General features: G+C 40.7%; 1 protein-coding gene across 10 annotated transcripts in view; it reads left to right on the plus strand.

Annotated features, from left to right (window-relative positions):
• LOC113499834 (AF4/FMR2 family member 3) overlaps positions 1 to 13,352 on the plus strand; it is a 169,082-nt gene that overhangs the window by 150,061 nt on the left and 5,669 nt on the right. For 8 of the 10 annotated variants that reach the window (XM_026880397.1, XM_026880398.1, XM_026880390.1 and 5 more), the window contains 10 exons: positions 7,357 to 7,399; positions 7,835 to 7,906; positions 8,625 to 8,901; positions 9,867 to 9,992; positions 10,074 to 10,325; positions 10,413 to 11,322; positions 11,516 to 11,649; positions 12,024 to 12,148; positions 12,524 to 12,778; positions 13,214 to 13,322. In XM_026880397.1, coding sequence (XP_026736198.1) covers positions 7,357 to 7,399; positions 7,835 to 7,906; positions 8,625 to 8,901; positions 9,867 to 9,992; positions 10,074 to 10,325; positions 10,413 to 11,322; positions 11,516 to 11,649; positions 12,024 to 12,148; positions 12,524 to 12,778; positions 13,214 to 13,322 — 2,303 coding nt within the window. The remainder of the gene's footprint in view (positions 1 to 7,356; positions 7,400 to 7,834; positions 7,907 to 8,624; positions 8,902 to 9,866; positions 9,993 to 10,073; positions 10,326 to 10,412; positions 11,323 to 11,515; positions 11,650 to 12,023; positions 12,149 to 12,523; positions 12,779 to 13,213; positions 13,323 to 13,352) is intronic. The other 2 variants (XM_026880396.1, XM_026880395.1) reach the window with 2 other exon arrangements.

A 13,352-nucleotide genomic window follows, 5' to 3' on the forward strand; every position in this document is an offset into this window, starting at 1 on the left:
CGCTGATAACACTGAATCGCTACTAGATCTTGGTTTCATTCAATACTCCATTTCAGGACTAAATCAAGAATCGAATGACAAACAAAACCAAACCAGTTTTCTGCGTGCTGTACTGTAATCAAATACAAAAGAGTCTGCATTTTTATTTCAATCAACTTTAAATTTTGATCTTATACGTATGAACAACGTTACGTAAACACTGTAAAAATGGATCCCCAAGAAACTCCTGAGCTTTTATAATAACTTTTAGTGTACCATTCAAAGTTACCCAACACTTATCGTAAAGTAGATTTTGCAGACACCATTTCCTTACGATTTAAGAAAACAATTTTATGAGTGAAAGGCTCACCCCCGTACCACTAAACGAACTAACTCTTTATTATATTCTCACAAACGAAAAAGTAATACGAGTATTTCATTTTACGTACAATCAAATAAATATAAAAATAACGGATATTGTCGTATTTGGTTGCAAATTTTAATTGGAATTAGGATATAATTTAGCCTTTTATGTAACGGTCAGATCTGTCATGTCTGTTAAAGCCTCTTTGTTAATATGTTTTGACAATCTGATTGTCTTAATTAACTTTTGTCGGCGACTGCTTCTAGGCAAAACATTCCGCCACATTGTTTATCAATGTTGTACAGGAGTTTCAATGATGAAACTCCTGTACAACAATGATAAACAACGTAAACCACCCAACACATAAGCTTGATGTATCCGGAAACGATCATAGTACCCATAACGAAATTCATCAGAAGCAGTAAATAGTAGGAGTAGAAAACAGCCACGACCCCCTGCACAGTTTCAACCATAACAGCAGGTTTTAAGTTAAACTTGCGAAATTAAATCATAGAAAAATATGCTTACAGTACATAAGTATTAAAACCAACCCATACTCAATATAGGTGACTTGTTCAAAAGCGGATGTTGTCTCAAGTTAAGCATAACACAAACTATAACAAAGAATATTAATTTGTTTACTATTTAGTTTCAATTGTGTCGTGTCGTATGGAATATGGGTGTATTACAATTGTAATATGGTTTATGTGTTAGTGTTTCTGGTACGAGAAAGTTCTTATAAATTTAATTACCTGTGATCAATATTTCGGCAAAATAGAGATGGTCCTTACTCTTGCTTGATGCGCTTAAAAAAAATGTCTTGGAAAGAATCTGGCGATATTGGAATCTGACAAAGGATGGTAAAGGTAGGTATTAGGTTAAGAAGAATAGTGATACTCAATTTGTGTTTTGATGAATGCAAACTCATTTATCTTTATGTTATTATTTTCATTTAACAGTTACAAAATAAGTCAAAAAAAAATATAAAAAAAAAATCGTCGCTAATAATAAGAACATTCCAATATAGCGGTATCTTTTATAACATAATTGTAACACCGACTCTACATAGCAACAATGTTGGCATTACAATTCTGAGTGACAAGTGTATCCCTTCTACATACTCCTTATATAGCCGGCAAACATCGCATGCACAGCATATGCTGCATACAGCTTGCTCTTAGAAGAAAAAAGTTCATCATGTTATCAAACTCTCTTCACCCTTTTCCCCCACCAAGTGACCTTTATGCCATAGAAACACAAATAATAAAATTTTGTCCTATTAATGTTGATGAAATACTGAAGTTCAATCCACGTGAAAATTGTTTCCCGATAGCACTTTGTTAAGGTTTCCACGTTACCTGCCTTACCTACTCAATTAGAGTGGGGTTAACAATTTAATATCAATATTTAATTGTTGTATGAAATAACAGTGTTAATATGGGAAATCACTTTAACCTATGGGAGCTTGCAGGCTATAGATTCAACCAAAAATAGAATTGGTTTTACCAAGAATTTAAAGCTTTCTTATAGCCACTTGCAACTGCAAGAAGTACTCTTTCCAGCATTGTATAGAAACAAATAAAGTCGATTTGAGTCGCATATCTGTTAAGCATGAACTTAGCGGGGCCCACAGCTCATTTTTTTTTTCTCTAGCCCACTGTGTCCCACTGCTGGGCAAAGGCCTCCCCCAAATCCTTCCACGACTCTCTATTCTGGGCCGCATGGAACCAGCCTGCGCGGTAAGCATTAAGGTCGTCTCGCCACCGCTTCCTAAGTCGCCCACGACGACGCCGTCCATCCGTTGGCTCCCATAGTGTGGTGACCAGGGACCGGCCGGATACTCATTGAAAGGGTTTTTGAAGGGGTTTTTTTAAGCGCTTCAAGAAAAAACCCTATGACATATGTTACACCTTCGAACGGATTATTGCAACCCTGTTCCGAACAGGTTACCCTTTCACTACCCTGTAACACTGTAACAGGGTAACCCACTCCAACCTAAGACAATGTAATATGCACTCTTTATCATAGACATTAGTTTGAAAATAGTATAACCACGAGCGCACGTGACATCTTACCGCCCAGCGGCGCCATTGTTGCACTTACCGAGCGACTTGCAAACATGGAATAAAAATCATTGTGGATATGATCTTACAGTTTAATTTTGTTGTGATATATATTTTTCGTGTCTATACTTGTAGACCAGGGTCGATAATTTTTAAAACCAAAAAATAATAATAGTAGGATGAAACCCATTAGAAAAGAAGGGGAATATTATAAAAAATTAAAAATGATAGGAAAAATAATTTACGGGTGATCTGAGGTCGGGAAGGGGGTGGGAGTGACGTTTGAAGAGTAAAATAAGGGTTTTTCTCAATTTCCGGCAAAAGTAAAATTCGTATCGAAAAAAGTCAAATGGCAAAGTTGTAGGTAATAAAAAGATCTAAAACTTTTGTGTTTACATTTTTTTCACATAACCTCAAAATTTATGTGAAAAATCCAAAAAACCAAGATTGTGGTTTTTTATTTTTATCTTTTACAAAAATTTATTTTTGTAACGAAATTTGGTGAACTCTTACTTTTTTGTGTCCCAAATACGCTGTAATTTATTAGATTAAAAATATTTATTTTTTCACCTTATTTTGAATTAATATAAAAAACACTCTAATTTTCAATCGAAAATTCACCCGTCAAATCTTCTCAGAAAATGCAAAAAATGAAAAAAAAACTTGTTTTCGATTTTTTTTAAATTATTATAAATAATTTCATCTAAAAAATTGATCTCATTTTGTGTTCAATAGACCAATAATCGAGGAAGGTTTTAGGCTAGGTATATAAAATTACGCTGCAACTAATAGGAGCGAAGATTTAATGGAAAATGTGGCAAATACGGGGAAAAATATTAATCTTCGAGGGCTTTCGTTCAAAAATTCCTAACTTATATCTTCTAACCAAGCGGACGAAGTCGCGGGCAACACGACGTTTCGCGCGTAGGTAGTTTGTCCGAGAGGCGCGAGTCGCGGCGCGACGCGTCGGCGATAGAAGAAAATCAGCTTTAGTCTTAGTAAAGCAATGAGGGGCCGCTAGGGTGCAAGTATGCAGCTCAAGTTTAGTGGGTAATTCAGGGTAACACGAATAAAAGCCTTTCGTGAAGGTAACCACTTCAAAGGGTTAAGTTATTGAAGGGGTTAACCCCTTCACGTGGTTACCATAATGAAGGTGTTAACCATTTCGCTGGGTTTCGAGGATGTAACTCGAACAAAAGGTAACACTGCGATATGAGTTACCCCGTGTACGGGTTACCCTGTCAAACGGCTTAACTCTAAAGTGGGGTTGTCCGGTCCCTGGTGGTGACTTTGGCCCAACGATTGCTTTCCATGCGGCTAACACAGCTCATTACTGACAGAAAATTTTAAAATCAGGGAACAGGCCTCAAACACCCAGAGTCCTTTTGTTGAGTTGGTGAGTTCCTCAGCCTCGGCTATTTGTCGACCTGTAGTAACTATAGACCTTACCGGTAACAACATAAGAGATAATCCGTGGATGCGATTATACGAATAGATCACACATGCACAATACGCTTGCGCCGTTTAGTCTATCCGTCCCGCTCCGTACCGTTCTAACGCAATTTGTTCCAATATTTGAACGAAATTGTTTCAATCCACCAAAATAGTTCGCAAGTTGTTTAACAAAACGAAACCCTTTATTACGCAATGACGTCACGTTCCTACTCGCATCGGAGGCATCAAAACAAGTCTCAAACAATTCGCCATTTACATGATGGATTCGCAACGGCAAACGGTAACTTGTATACGTCACATGAAAAACTATCGCACGCACGCACCCGGCTCGCCTTATACAGCGGGCTATAAGGCCATCGATGGAGTAACACCCACTGGCCCCGTGGAAATAAACGTAATCGTTTTATTACTTCACGTAATTACAATGCGTAGAAGAACAACCTATAGCGTCGTATGGAATGAAAAAAGTCACATGATTCTCGGTAATATTCCTAGATATTGTTATTTTAAAATTAAATTGAAATTCTAAAGTTGGACATAAAAGCGGTTTAACCTTTAGCATTTTTCACGTAACACCGCACAATATCAGGCAATGTTTACCAACTCTCGTCGTACACGTGCGGTCCGTGCAACACATCCACGTGTACGCTAAGTAACGTGGGTGGTCATTACGCAAGTTAGCGCATGTCGCAGCCAGGAGCGCCGATGCTTCCGTACTCCGTACCACAGACACATAAATTAACGTACTATTCATACCCTTATTACTCCATTGAATTTAGGATGCGCGCAGCTAAGGCTGCAAATTTATTACATGACCGCCGGCAGTACTACGCCGAGTAGCCCGTATTCCGGAATATTTTGTTATTTTCTCCTGCATACAATACTTCCATTTGTTTCTAATCTGTGTTCCGTACTATGCAGTTGTGTGTCCATGACGTCACACGCGCTGCGCTCCACGTTACAACAAGCTACATAGCTTTAACCTATTTATAGAGGACAAAGTTTGATGAGTGTGTTTTAGTTGCTTAAGAGCGTGGAATGTATGAATGGGATGTCGTCTAAGTATTTAAAACGCCGAGTTGTTTATTTTATTTCAACGAATGTTTCGCTGACCTTTGTATAAATTTAGTCACGTTATTTGTTGTTTTTTGAAAGTCGATTACGAAGGGCTTTGGGAAATTTACAAGTGGATGAAAAAATCTGTGCGTAATTTCAAGTTCATGGGTTCACTGGGGTTCAAAGGTCGCGCCTACAGAAACGTATAACGACCTAGATAATACCAAGTTGTGTAGTGGAGTGGGCTGCAGGATCGGCCGTCATTTGTCTGACACTCACAAGTCACCGCTACCCTAGGGGTCGGTGACCTGACAGGCACAGTCCTTGCCTGACGTCACCGTCTCGGGGTAGAATTGTATTGTACAGCGTTCAGATATTCCCTCTACACGATTGGCGGGATAAGCCGCGAATGAGTGAACGAGTTTGATTGACGGAACCCATTGATATTATTGATGGGATTTACAGGTGTTTACGTGGAAAATAAATGCCTTCTTTCAATCTTGATGTATACAGTCAATGTATGTTAATATTTTGTTATGTCTATACCATATTTATGATTGAATTTATCCTCTAAAAATACTAATAAATATCTACAAAATGGTTTTGTGATAACATTCCTGCATTTTAACGTAGTCTCAAATCATTCGCTTTTTAACATGCCGTCGTAAACGAAGTACAAATCATTCCAAGTACACGTCACGTCCGTGAGAATTGTGAGAAATTGTGATGTTTACACAAAACATAATTATGTACACCGCTGAGTTCAAGGCACTTTTATAGGTTGTTTAAAGTCGACAGGGTATCGGCTTGGCACCGAACCTACTGCCGTCGTGTTTACATTCACTACGCCTAAGTAAACATCGTTCGCTCTCCGCTGGGATGCACTTATACATGGTGTATGTGTGCCGCAGTCAAACCTCACAATCAGACTCTTTAGTTAATTACTTGACTGCAGTAGTTGGGGTTACTAATGTACTACAGTTTTTGTAGAATTGCTTCATTTGGTCATGCATTTTACTCCTATAAATTTCAAAAAGTTTTATACATGGAAACATTTTAGTTGTCTCTATAACTACCTAATCTTTTTTCATTTGCTGAGCAAAAAAACTATCGGCTCTTAAATAAAATAATGACTTTTGTTCACGGCCAATTAAACATGATTGTATTCAAAATCGAATTCAACTTATCCTGTCACGAATCAAGAGAGAACTATTTCGTACAAACTAACGAATTAAACACCACTTTACGGTGCGGTTATATTTAATAAAAAACGAATGCTTTGATAAAACACATACCTACAGTGAATATCTTATTGCATCGTTAAAAAGACTTGAGCAGACGCGGCGGGGTAATGTATAGTCCAGTCGCAGCCGTTTTGAATATGTCTAATTTATCGACGTGCCTGCCACTTGTACGGTGGCATTTATTATGCATAGGGTTATTTGTGAGCGTTGTCGTAGCTAATGAATACTCACTGTGGAATCCAAACTATAGTTCGAGGTACCTATGTCCGTACAGTACTATCGCCATCACCTAAACGCGTAAATCGAACATTCTGCCAATAATATTTGACTAAATTGAATTATTCTGTCTGACAGATTTTTTGACAGATTTTCAAAAAATCTGTATCGAGTATGTATTTTTAATTTTATACATTATAAAGTAAGGAAGATAAAAAACACTTTGAGTAAGGTAGTGGGGGGCTAAAAGCATCACTTGCTAGTAAAAGCGAACTAGTAAGTGACGTCATACGCGATTTTCAATCACTGTATCACCTTCATTTTTTGTTCAAAAGACAAAATACGTGTACATAATTTTTTGGAAATATCTAGCGGACTAAACAGTTTTTTTCTGTCAAATACCCGATTCAAAAGTACTCCTCAATCACTCACATTAATAAGCATTGTTCTTGATTTAAAACCGAACGTAATACAATTGATTGACTTTATTCTGACATTATCTGGCACTTAGCAAGCAATCTGCTTAGTGGCAATAATAAAAAAACGTCTCTCACATTAAAGAGATTGCTTAGGACAGTCAGCTTACTTGAGACTTGAAAGCTCTCGCAAATATTGTCGAGAATCGTAAGGAGGCAGGTGGTTCTTAAGATCGCTTTTTGCTTAAATGTGTCGCGGTCTCGCTTCAGTAGCCGACCGGCGACAAATGGTTACACGAACCGATACACTCCACACATTAATACAACCTCCTTAATTACTCCACTATATTATTTGATACGACACATTTTTCAACAAATAAACGTATCGAGAGATTAATTGAGGTTTTAATGAGAATTTATTGGTTTGCTCGAACGGTACATAATATAATTATTAATTTGTATGTTTTAAGTTACCTAACGGGGATAATTTATATAATTGACGTTTTTACGACCGTTTTATGTTTTTTGAACTTTATACTTCAATGTTTTGTTTATTGTTGCAGGTTTGGACAACCGGATATCGAACTCAAGAAGTTCAGTGTCACCGTGAGTACCTTTTAACGCTTTACATACGTTACTTAACAATGTTGTTTAGAATATTTTAAAATTTCGTGTAGACATTGCGGTTTATAAGAATTTGTCCCTCGCAACTGGAGCGATTAATTGGTATTTAAGTTTCGAAAGGGCGTAAAAAAAGAGAATCGTGTAAATAGCAACCTTTTCTTTGAAAAATATAATCAAATAATTCCATTTAATAGTCTCAAAAATTGACAGATAATATTATTTCTGAAATTAATATCTATCTAATTTAATTCTACTTTAAACAAACATTACGATCTTGTCCAACTAATTTATGACACCTATTACTTCAATAATTAATTACACGGTTACAACTCTGCGTTGTTAATCTAAATAACCAGTTTCCACATCGATTCAGTGTTGCCATGTGTTTAATTTGTGTTTTCATTTTCTCGTTTACAGTGATGTGGTGAACAAGGACCTCGGTTTGTCGGAAAGCGACGATGAGGTCGCCAACACTCATGTGATAGGACCGTAAGTTCATTCCCGACTTGAACAAAATTTATCACAATTTTTTTAGTAACTTTTATATCATGAAACATACTTACGATTCATGCTCATGATTAAGGACTCCATTGTGTCCGTAACTAGTCGGGCGATCCCGATAAATACGCCTGAGTAAACTTTTATATTCATTAAGAAAAAAATTATCACGTCTGCACTTTATAGATGCAAAGTTTTTAATTGATTTTTATCTTGAGTCGCAACTTGTAAGTTTTAAGTACGGGTTCAAATTAAATTATTTTCCCGACTCGAGAGCCAAAGTTCTATTTGCTTGAAATACTTATTTGATTTGAGCAAATTGCAGTTTTATGGATTTTAACTTCCCGCTTTTGTGTTCGAATACTTAACTTAGATTTGTGCTATTAACTTGAATTGCATTTAAGTTTTGATCGTGAGAAATAGTTTGATTTTCCTTGTTCTATAAAGTAATTGAGTCGTAAATTTGTGTATATTTATTATTTTCCTCTTATCGGTTAGTTTGGAGTACCTATTTCTATCCTTATAAATAAGAGAATACATGGGAAGTAAAAACAGATGAAATTGCAAGCTGACTTCACCAGCAACAACATTCATAATACGAATACAATACAATACAAATCCACTTTATTGCACATCAAAAGAAAACATTTGATACAGTAAATAACATGTAAAACGAATCTAATTTAACCAATTTTTTATACTTTTCCAGGCCTTTATCCCCGATAGGATCAGGCAGTCCAAGTTCAGGTAGCTCATCACAATCCGAGGACTCAGAAAGCGAGTCTTCATCAGCCGGGTCCACGACGCCTGCGCCCGCGCCGACGGCGGCGGCCGCGGTCACCGCCCCCGCCGCTGCCCCGCCCCCCGCGCAGCGCTCCTCCTGGAGCCTGTCCAACTTCGCGCCCCCTCCCGCCCATCCCCCGGACCAGACCTACGACTCCGGCAAGGATGTTAGACACGCACTCGCCGACATTAAAGGGAAACCGGTGAGTTGCATCCTGGTTGTGACCTAAAGACTTCTAGCTAACCTCGCGGGTAGTATTCTATCAAATATGCAAAGACAGGAATTTTAATCTAAGGATCGGTTGGTGCACTATAACGCTGCATTGCAGAAAAACATTCGTCTCACGGCACAACACGCGTCATTTAACCTTGTCAGCTATATAAGTCCTCATCCAGCATATTTCGTGTTTATTCTCTCCATGCATCCGATTCCATCCTATATTTAGCGGCCCTTTCTCAGGTGTCGTGTTCTAAAAGATAAACACTTCTTAGAAATGGAGCACCCATACATTTCTCAGTACAGCAAGTAGTTACAATTTAACGTCGACTGAGCTTCGCGGTTGATTCTGCGTTTTCACTGGGAACTAGCCACTTGTGTACTGAGCTAAGACGTTTTGTAATTACATCTCCATATAGTTTACAAGTTCCTAGTCTCGTCTATGTGTGTTAGCATGTACGTGAATATCGTCTTAGCGTTGTCATTCTGTGGATCGAATTGTATTAGCTAAAGTTGCTCATGCGAAATGAACTCGTATTTTGAGCTATTTCTCGAACAATTCCACCGTTTACTTCACGTTAAAGAAGAGGACGTTAGGCAGAAATGGATTAAACTTGCCATTTTGAAATGCAACCTTCGTTGTGGACTGTTGTTCTTCGAGAACAGAATGTGCTACATGCCTTATGAGGAGAAGCAGAGAGTTTGGTGCGAGTATATCAAGCTGAAGGATGTGTTGTGGCAAGCTGTGGGCGCTATACACGGGAATATTGCGTCTGGAATGTCCGTATATGAGGTTAGCCAAGAAAACCAGTAAATTGTATGGTGAAAAAATCCTGATCTATAGCTGAATTATGTAAAAGTGCACCAAAGTAATAGAGGAATTGCGATGTTGCCCAAAAACCATTGCCATATATTTCTTGGTCTCAGTATGAATTGTTATGTTTGTTCCAGAGCCCGATCTCGGAGATGTCGGACTCGGATGCGTCATCGCCGTCACCAGACTTGGGGCGGCGAAGGCGTTCCATCCCCAACCGAGTGTCCGCCGCGTCCAGCGACGAGGACACGCCGAGGCATACGGTAAGATACTTTAACTTGCTTTTGTGGGTTGTATTTACCTAGGCTGTATTGTATGTACTTAATAATGTTTTGTACTTCTAGACGTCACCTCGTGTGGCACCGTCGGCGCCTACGGCAGCGGTGAAACGAGGAAGGCCGCCGAAGGCGAGACCATCGGAGGAACGACCCGTCAAGAAACGACGAGGTCGACCGCCCAAGCCCAGAGTGCCCACGCCTCCGCCCAGCGCTGCGCTGCATATGCAGCCCGCCGCGCCCGCGGATAGCGATGTGGAACCTGACCCGCCCGCCCATCACCACCCCCTGCAAGACACCAAGACGCATATCTTTCGCAAGGTTCGTTTTTAGTCACCTTATTATTCTCAAATAAAACTTAATAAAATAAAACAATTGTATCTAAATGTAACCTATTGTTTTTCACAGGTTTTTACACCAAAAAAGAGCGACGAATGCGGTGGCAAGGGAGGTAAGGGCGGCAAGGGGAAGGGCGGCAAAGGCAAGGGGCAGGTGACCATCATCGAGGTGACGGCGCCCGAGGCGGACGAGGAGGAGCGGCGCCACCGCGAGCGCTCCGCCGAGCGCCGCAACGAGGAGGCCCTCGCGCGCCTGTCGCCGCCGCGCGAGCCCGACCCGCGCCGCCGCGAGCCCGAGCGACTGTCCGTCGAGCGGCCCGAGCGCGCCGAGCGACACGACCGCCGCCGCTCCGCCGAGAGACTCGACCGACCCGCCAACGACCGAATACCCATCGAGCGGCCCCCCAGCGACCGCACGATGGACCGGATACCCGAGCGGACCTCCTACGAGAGAATACCCTCCGATCGGATCGTTAACGATCGGATACCTACCGAACGCACCTCCAATGACCGGATACAGGTGGAACGGCCCGTCGATAGAATATCGACAGAACGGACGTCGACCGACCGAACCGCGTCAGATCGGTCGTCGTCGGCGAGCGATCGCTTGTCGGACGACAGACTATCGCGCGGACTGTCGTCTGATCGGCTCGCGGACCGGCGGTCGTCGGAACGCTTACCTAACGATAAAGTGTCAATAGATCGGTTATCAGGTGAAAGAATGAGCCATGACCGATTATCAGGGGAAAGGACGCACGAGCGGATAGCGGGAGAGAAAATGTCGCACGATCGTCTTCCAGACACGAAAGGTCGGCTGTCAGAGGGGAAGATGTCGATCGACCGGCTCGAGGGCAAAGTGTCCCTCGACAAGCCGCTCGACCGGATCCCCACTGAGCGATATATTCGCGCGGAGGCTGATGTTGGATCAGGACTGAAATCCGGCCGCGGTTCTGAACGACTCGAGGAAGCCTCATCCAATGGTGAGTACCTTTTGGTTTTTCTTATCGGTTTCAATAAAACATAACTCTTATAAATTCGCTATGTCATTCTCTGTCATGACTGAGTCTCATATTTTGACACATAATTTGCGAGACTTTAGCGTAATATTTCCGTTCAGACCTCATTACTCCCTACTTACTTGTAGACATTACTTATACCGTCCTATTGTGTCAGTAGCGGAGCGGCGTCGCTCGCGGGTGGTCGTCCGCGTGGCGCTGTCGCGGCTGCGGCCCGAAACACTGCGAGCCTTGCAGCGGCCCACAGGACGCACTGCGCCCAAACGACCACACACACCGCATCCTGAACAGGTAATGTTGCTACAATATACCTGTCTCATGAAATGGTTGATATTGAAACCGGTGTCAGAGTTAAAATCATCCGTTCTAATCCTTGAAAAGTTTTCTGGTAGGCTGGTGTTTAAGACACGGATGTTTTTGGTAATTTTTTGTTATATGTTAATAGAAACTTTGTAACCATTTTGGTATCATACAAGTCCTTCTTTCCTTTCTAAGAAATTTACCACAATTATCCTCTGAATCTTTTACAAGAGGCCAGCTAGCCATGACAGCATTAAACTTTTACAAGAAATAAAGTAAAATTTTTTAGACCTTGTCCTGACTGCCACTATTAAAGCCTCAACCACATGAACTACAACTATAATACAATATAATATATAATCCAGGGTGGTGAGGTAGCAGCCACAAACCACGAGCGGACGGATCCGTACGCGGGCCAGACCCCCATATACTTCTCATACTTCGAGAGACTGCCGGCGGACGCCCTGTCCGACGAGGAGAGGGATCACAAGTAAGGAGCCATTTATTCTTCCAGATCATTCAATCATTCGTTCATCATTATAGGATACAGGACAACATTTTGATATAACTGATTGAGTCAATTTTGTTCGCACTTTCGAACATAATAGTTTATCGTACAAAGAACACTCGTTTATTGAGTTTAGAAATTGGTAAAGTAATGTTTGTCTCTACATGCCACTTAACAGTGACAAAAACAGCATGACACTTCTGCTCAGCTTCGTCCTCAATATTGCCACGTAAATAACGTGAAAACCGTTACATTAGTAACCACGACAACCGTATCTATCATATCGCACGGCTACATAATCACCAATCTAATAACAATCAATGTTACAAGGCGTAACTCATCCCCCCCTCTCGACAGGTACTACCTGGAGGAGGCGACTCGCCTCCGAACCGCAGCAGAACGCGAGCAGGAGCCACTCCCCCGCGTCATGCTCTACCTAGAGTCAGTCCTGTGCTTCGTTCTGACCGGGCGAGTGCTCGAACTGGAGCTCGACACTAAAGGCGCCTTCACCATCTACCGCGAGACCATTGAGTACATCAAGAGCATACACTCCATGCCGCAGAGGTTCAGGGCCTCGCCGCACGACACCTTCAATAAACTTGATATTCTCAGGTGAATACTTTCAAAATATTTTTCTTTTTTTTGGGAACATCCTGTTTTGATTGCGAATAAAACAAAATCGGTAAATATATTCAACAGCAACTAGTTTTGTTTTGTGAACATCCTATTTTGATAGTGAGTTAACAAATTTTATCGACGTCGAAAATTTACAAAATAATAATAATTTCTAAACATTACTACAAGAACAGTTTATTTTAAGACCACACAAGAAATTTTGACGACTTTTATAATTAAAATAAAATACTGTATACAAAAAAATGACAGCCATTCTCCTGATTTAAATTGAAAATACAACACTACGACGGTACGAAATGTGTTGTATTTTCCATGACTGTATTTTCGATGACGTCATTTTCCTTTAATACGATCTTACTTAGCTAATTAGTCTTATAATTCCAAGTCACTAACATTCTCTTACACTTGCAGCCTCCGCGTCCAAGCCCTGCTATACCTGCGGATGTTCAAGATGTACAACCGCGAAGTCAAGGAGTACAACAAGATCGTCCACGAGTACCAACAGAAGGTACGCGCTGATGTCTGTATCATTGTCTTTTATTTTTTATTA

This window comes from Trichoplusia ni, chromosome 13 (assembly GCF_003590095.1).
Source record: "Trichoplusia ni isolate ovarian cell line Hi5 chromosome 13, tn1, whole genome shotgun sequence".
Classification (NCBI taxonomy): domain Eukaryota; kingdom Metazoa; phylum Arthropoda; class Insecta; order Lepidoptera; family Noctuidae; genus Trichoplusia; species Trichoplusia ni.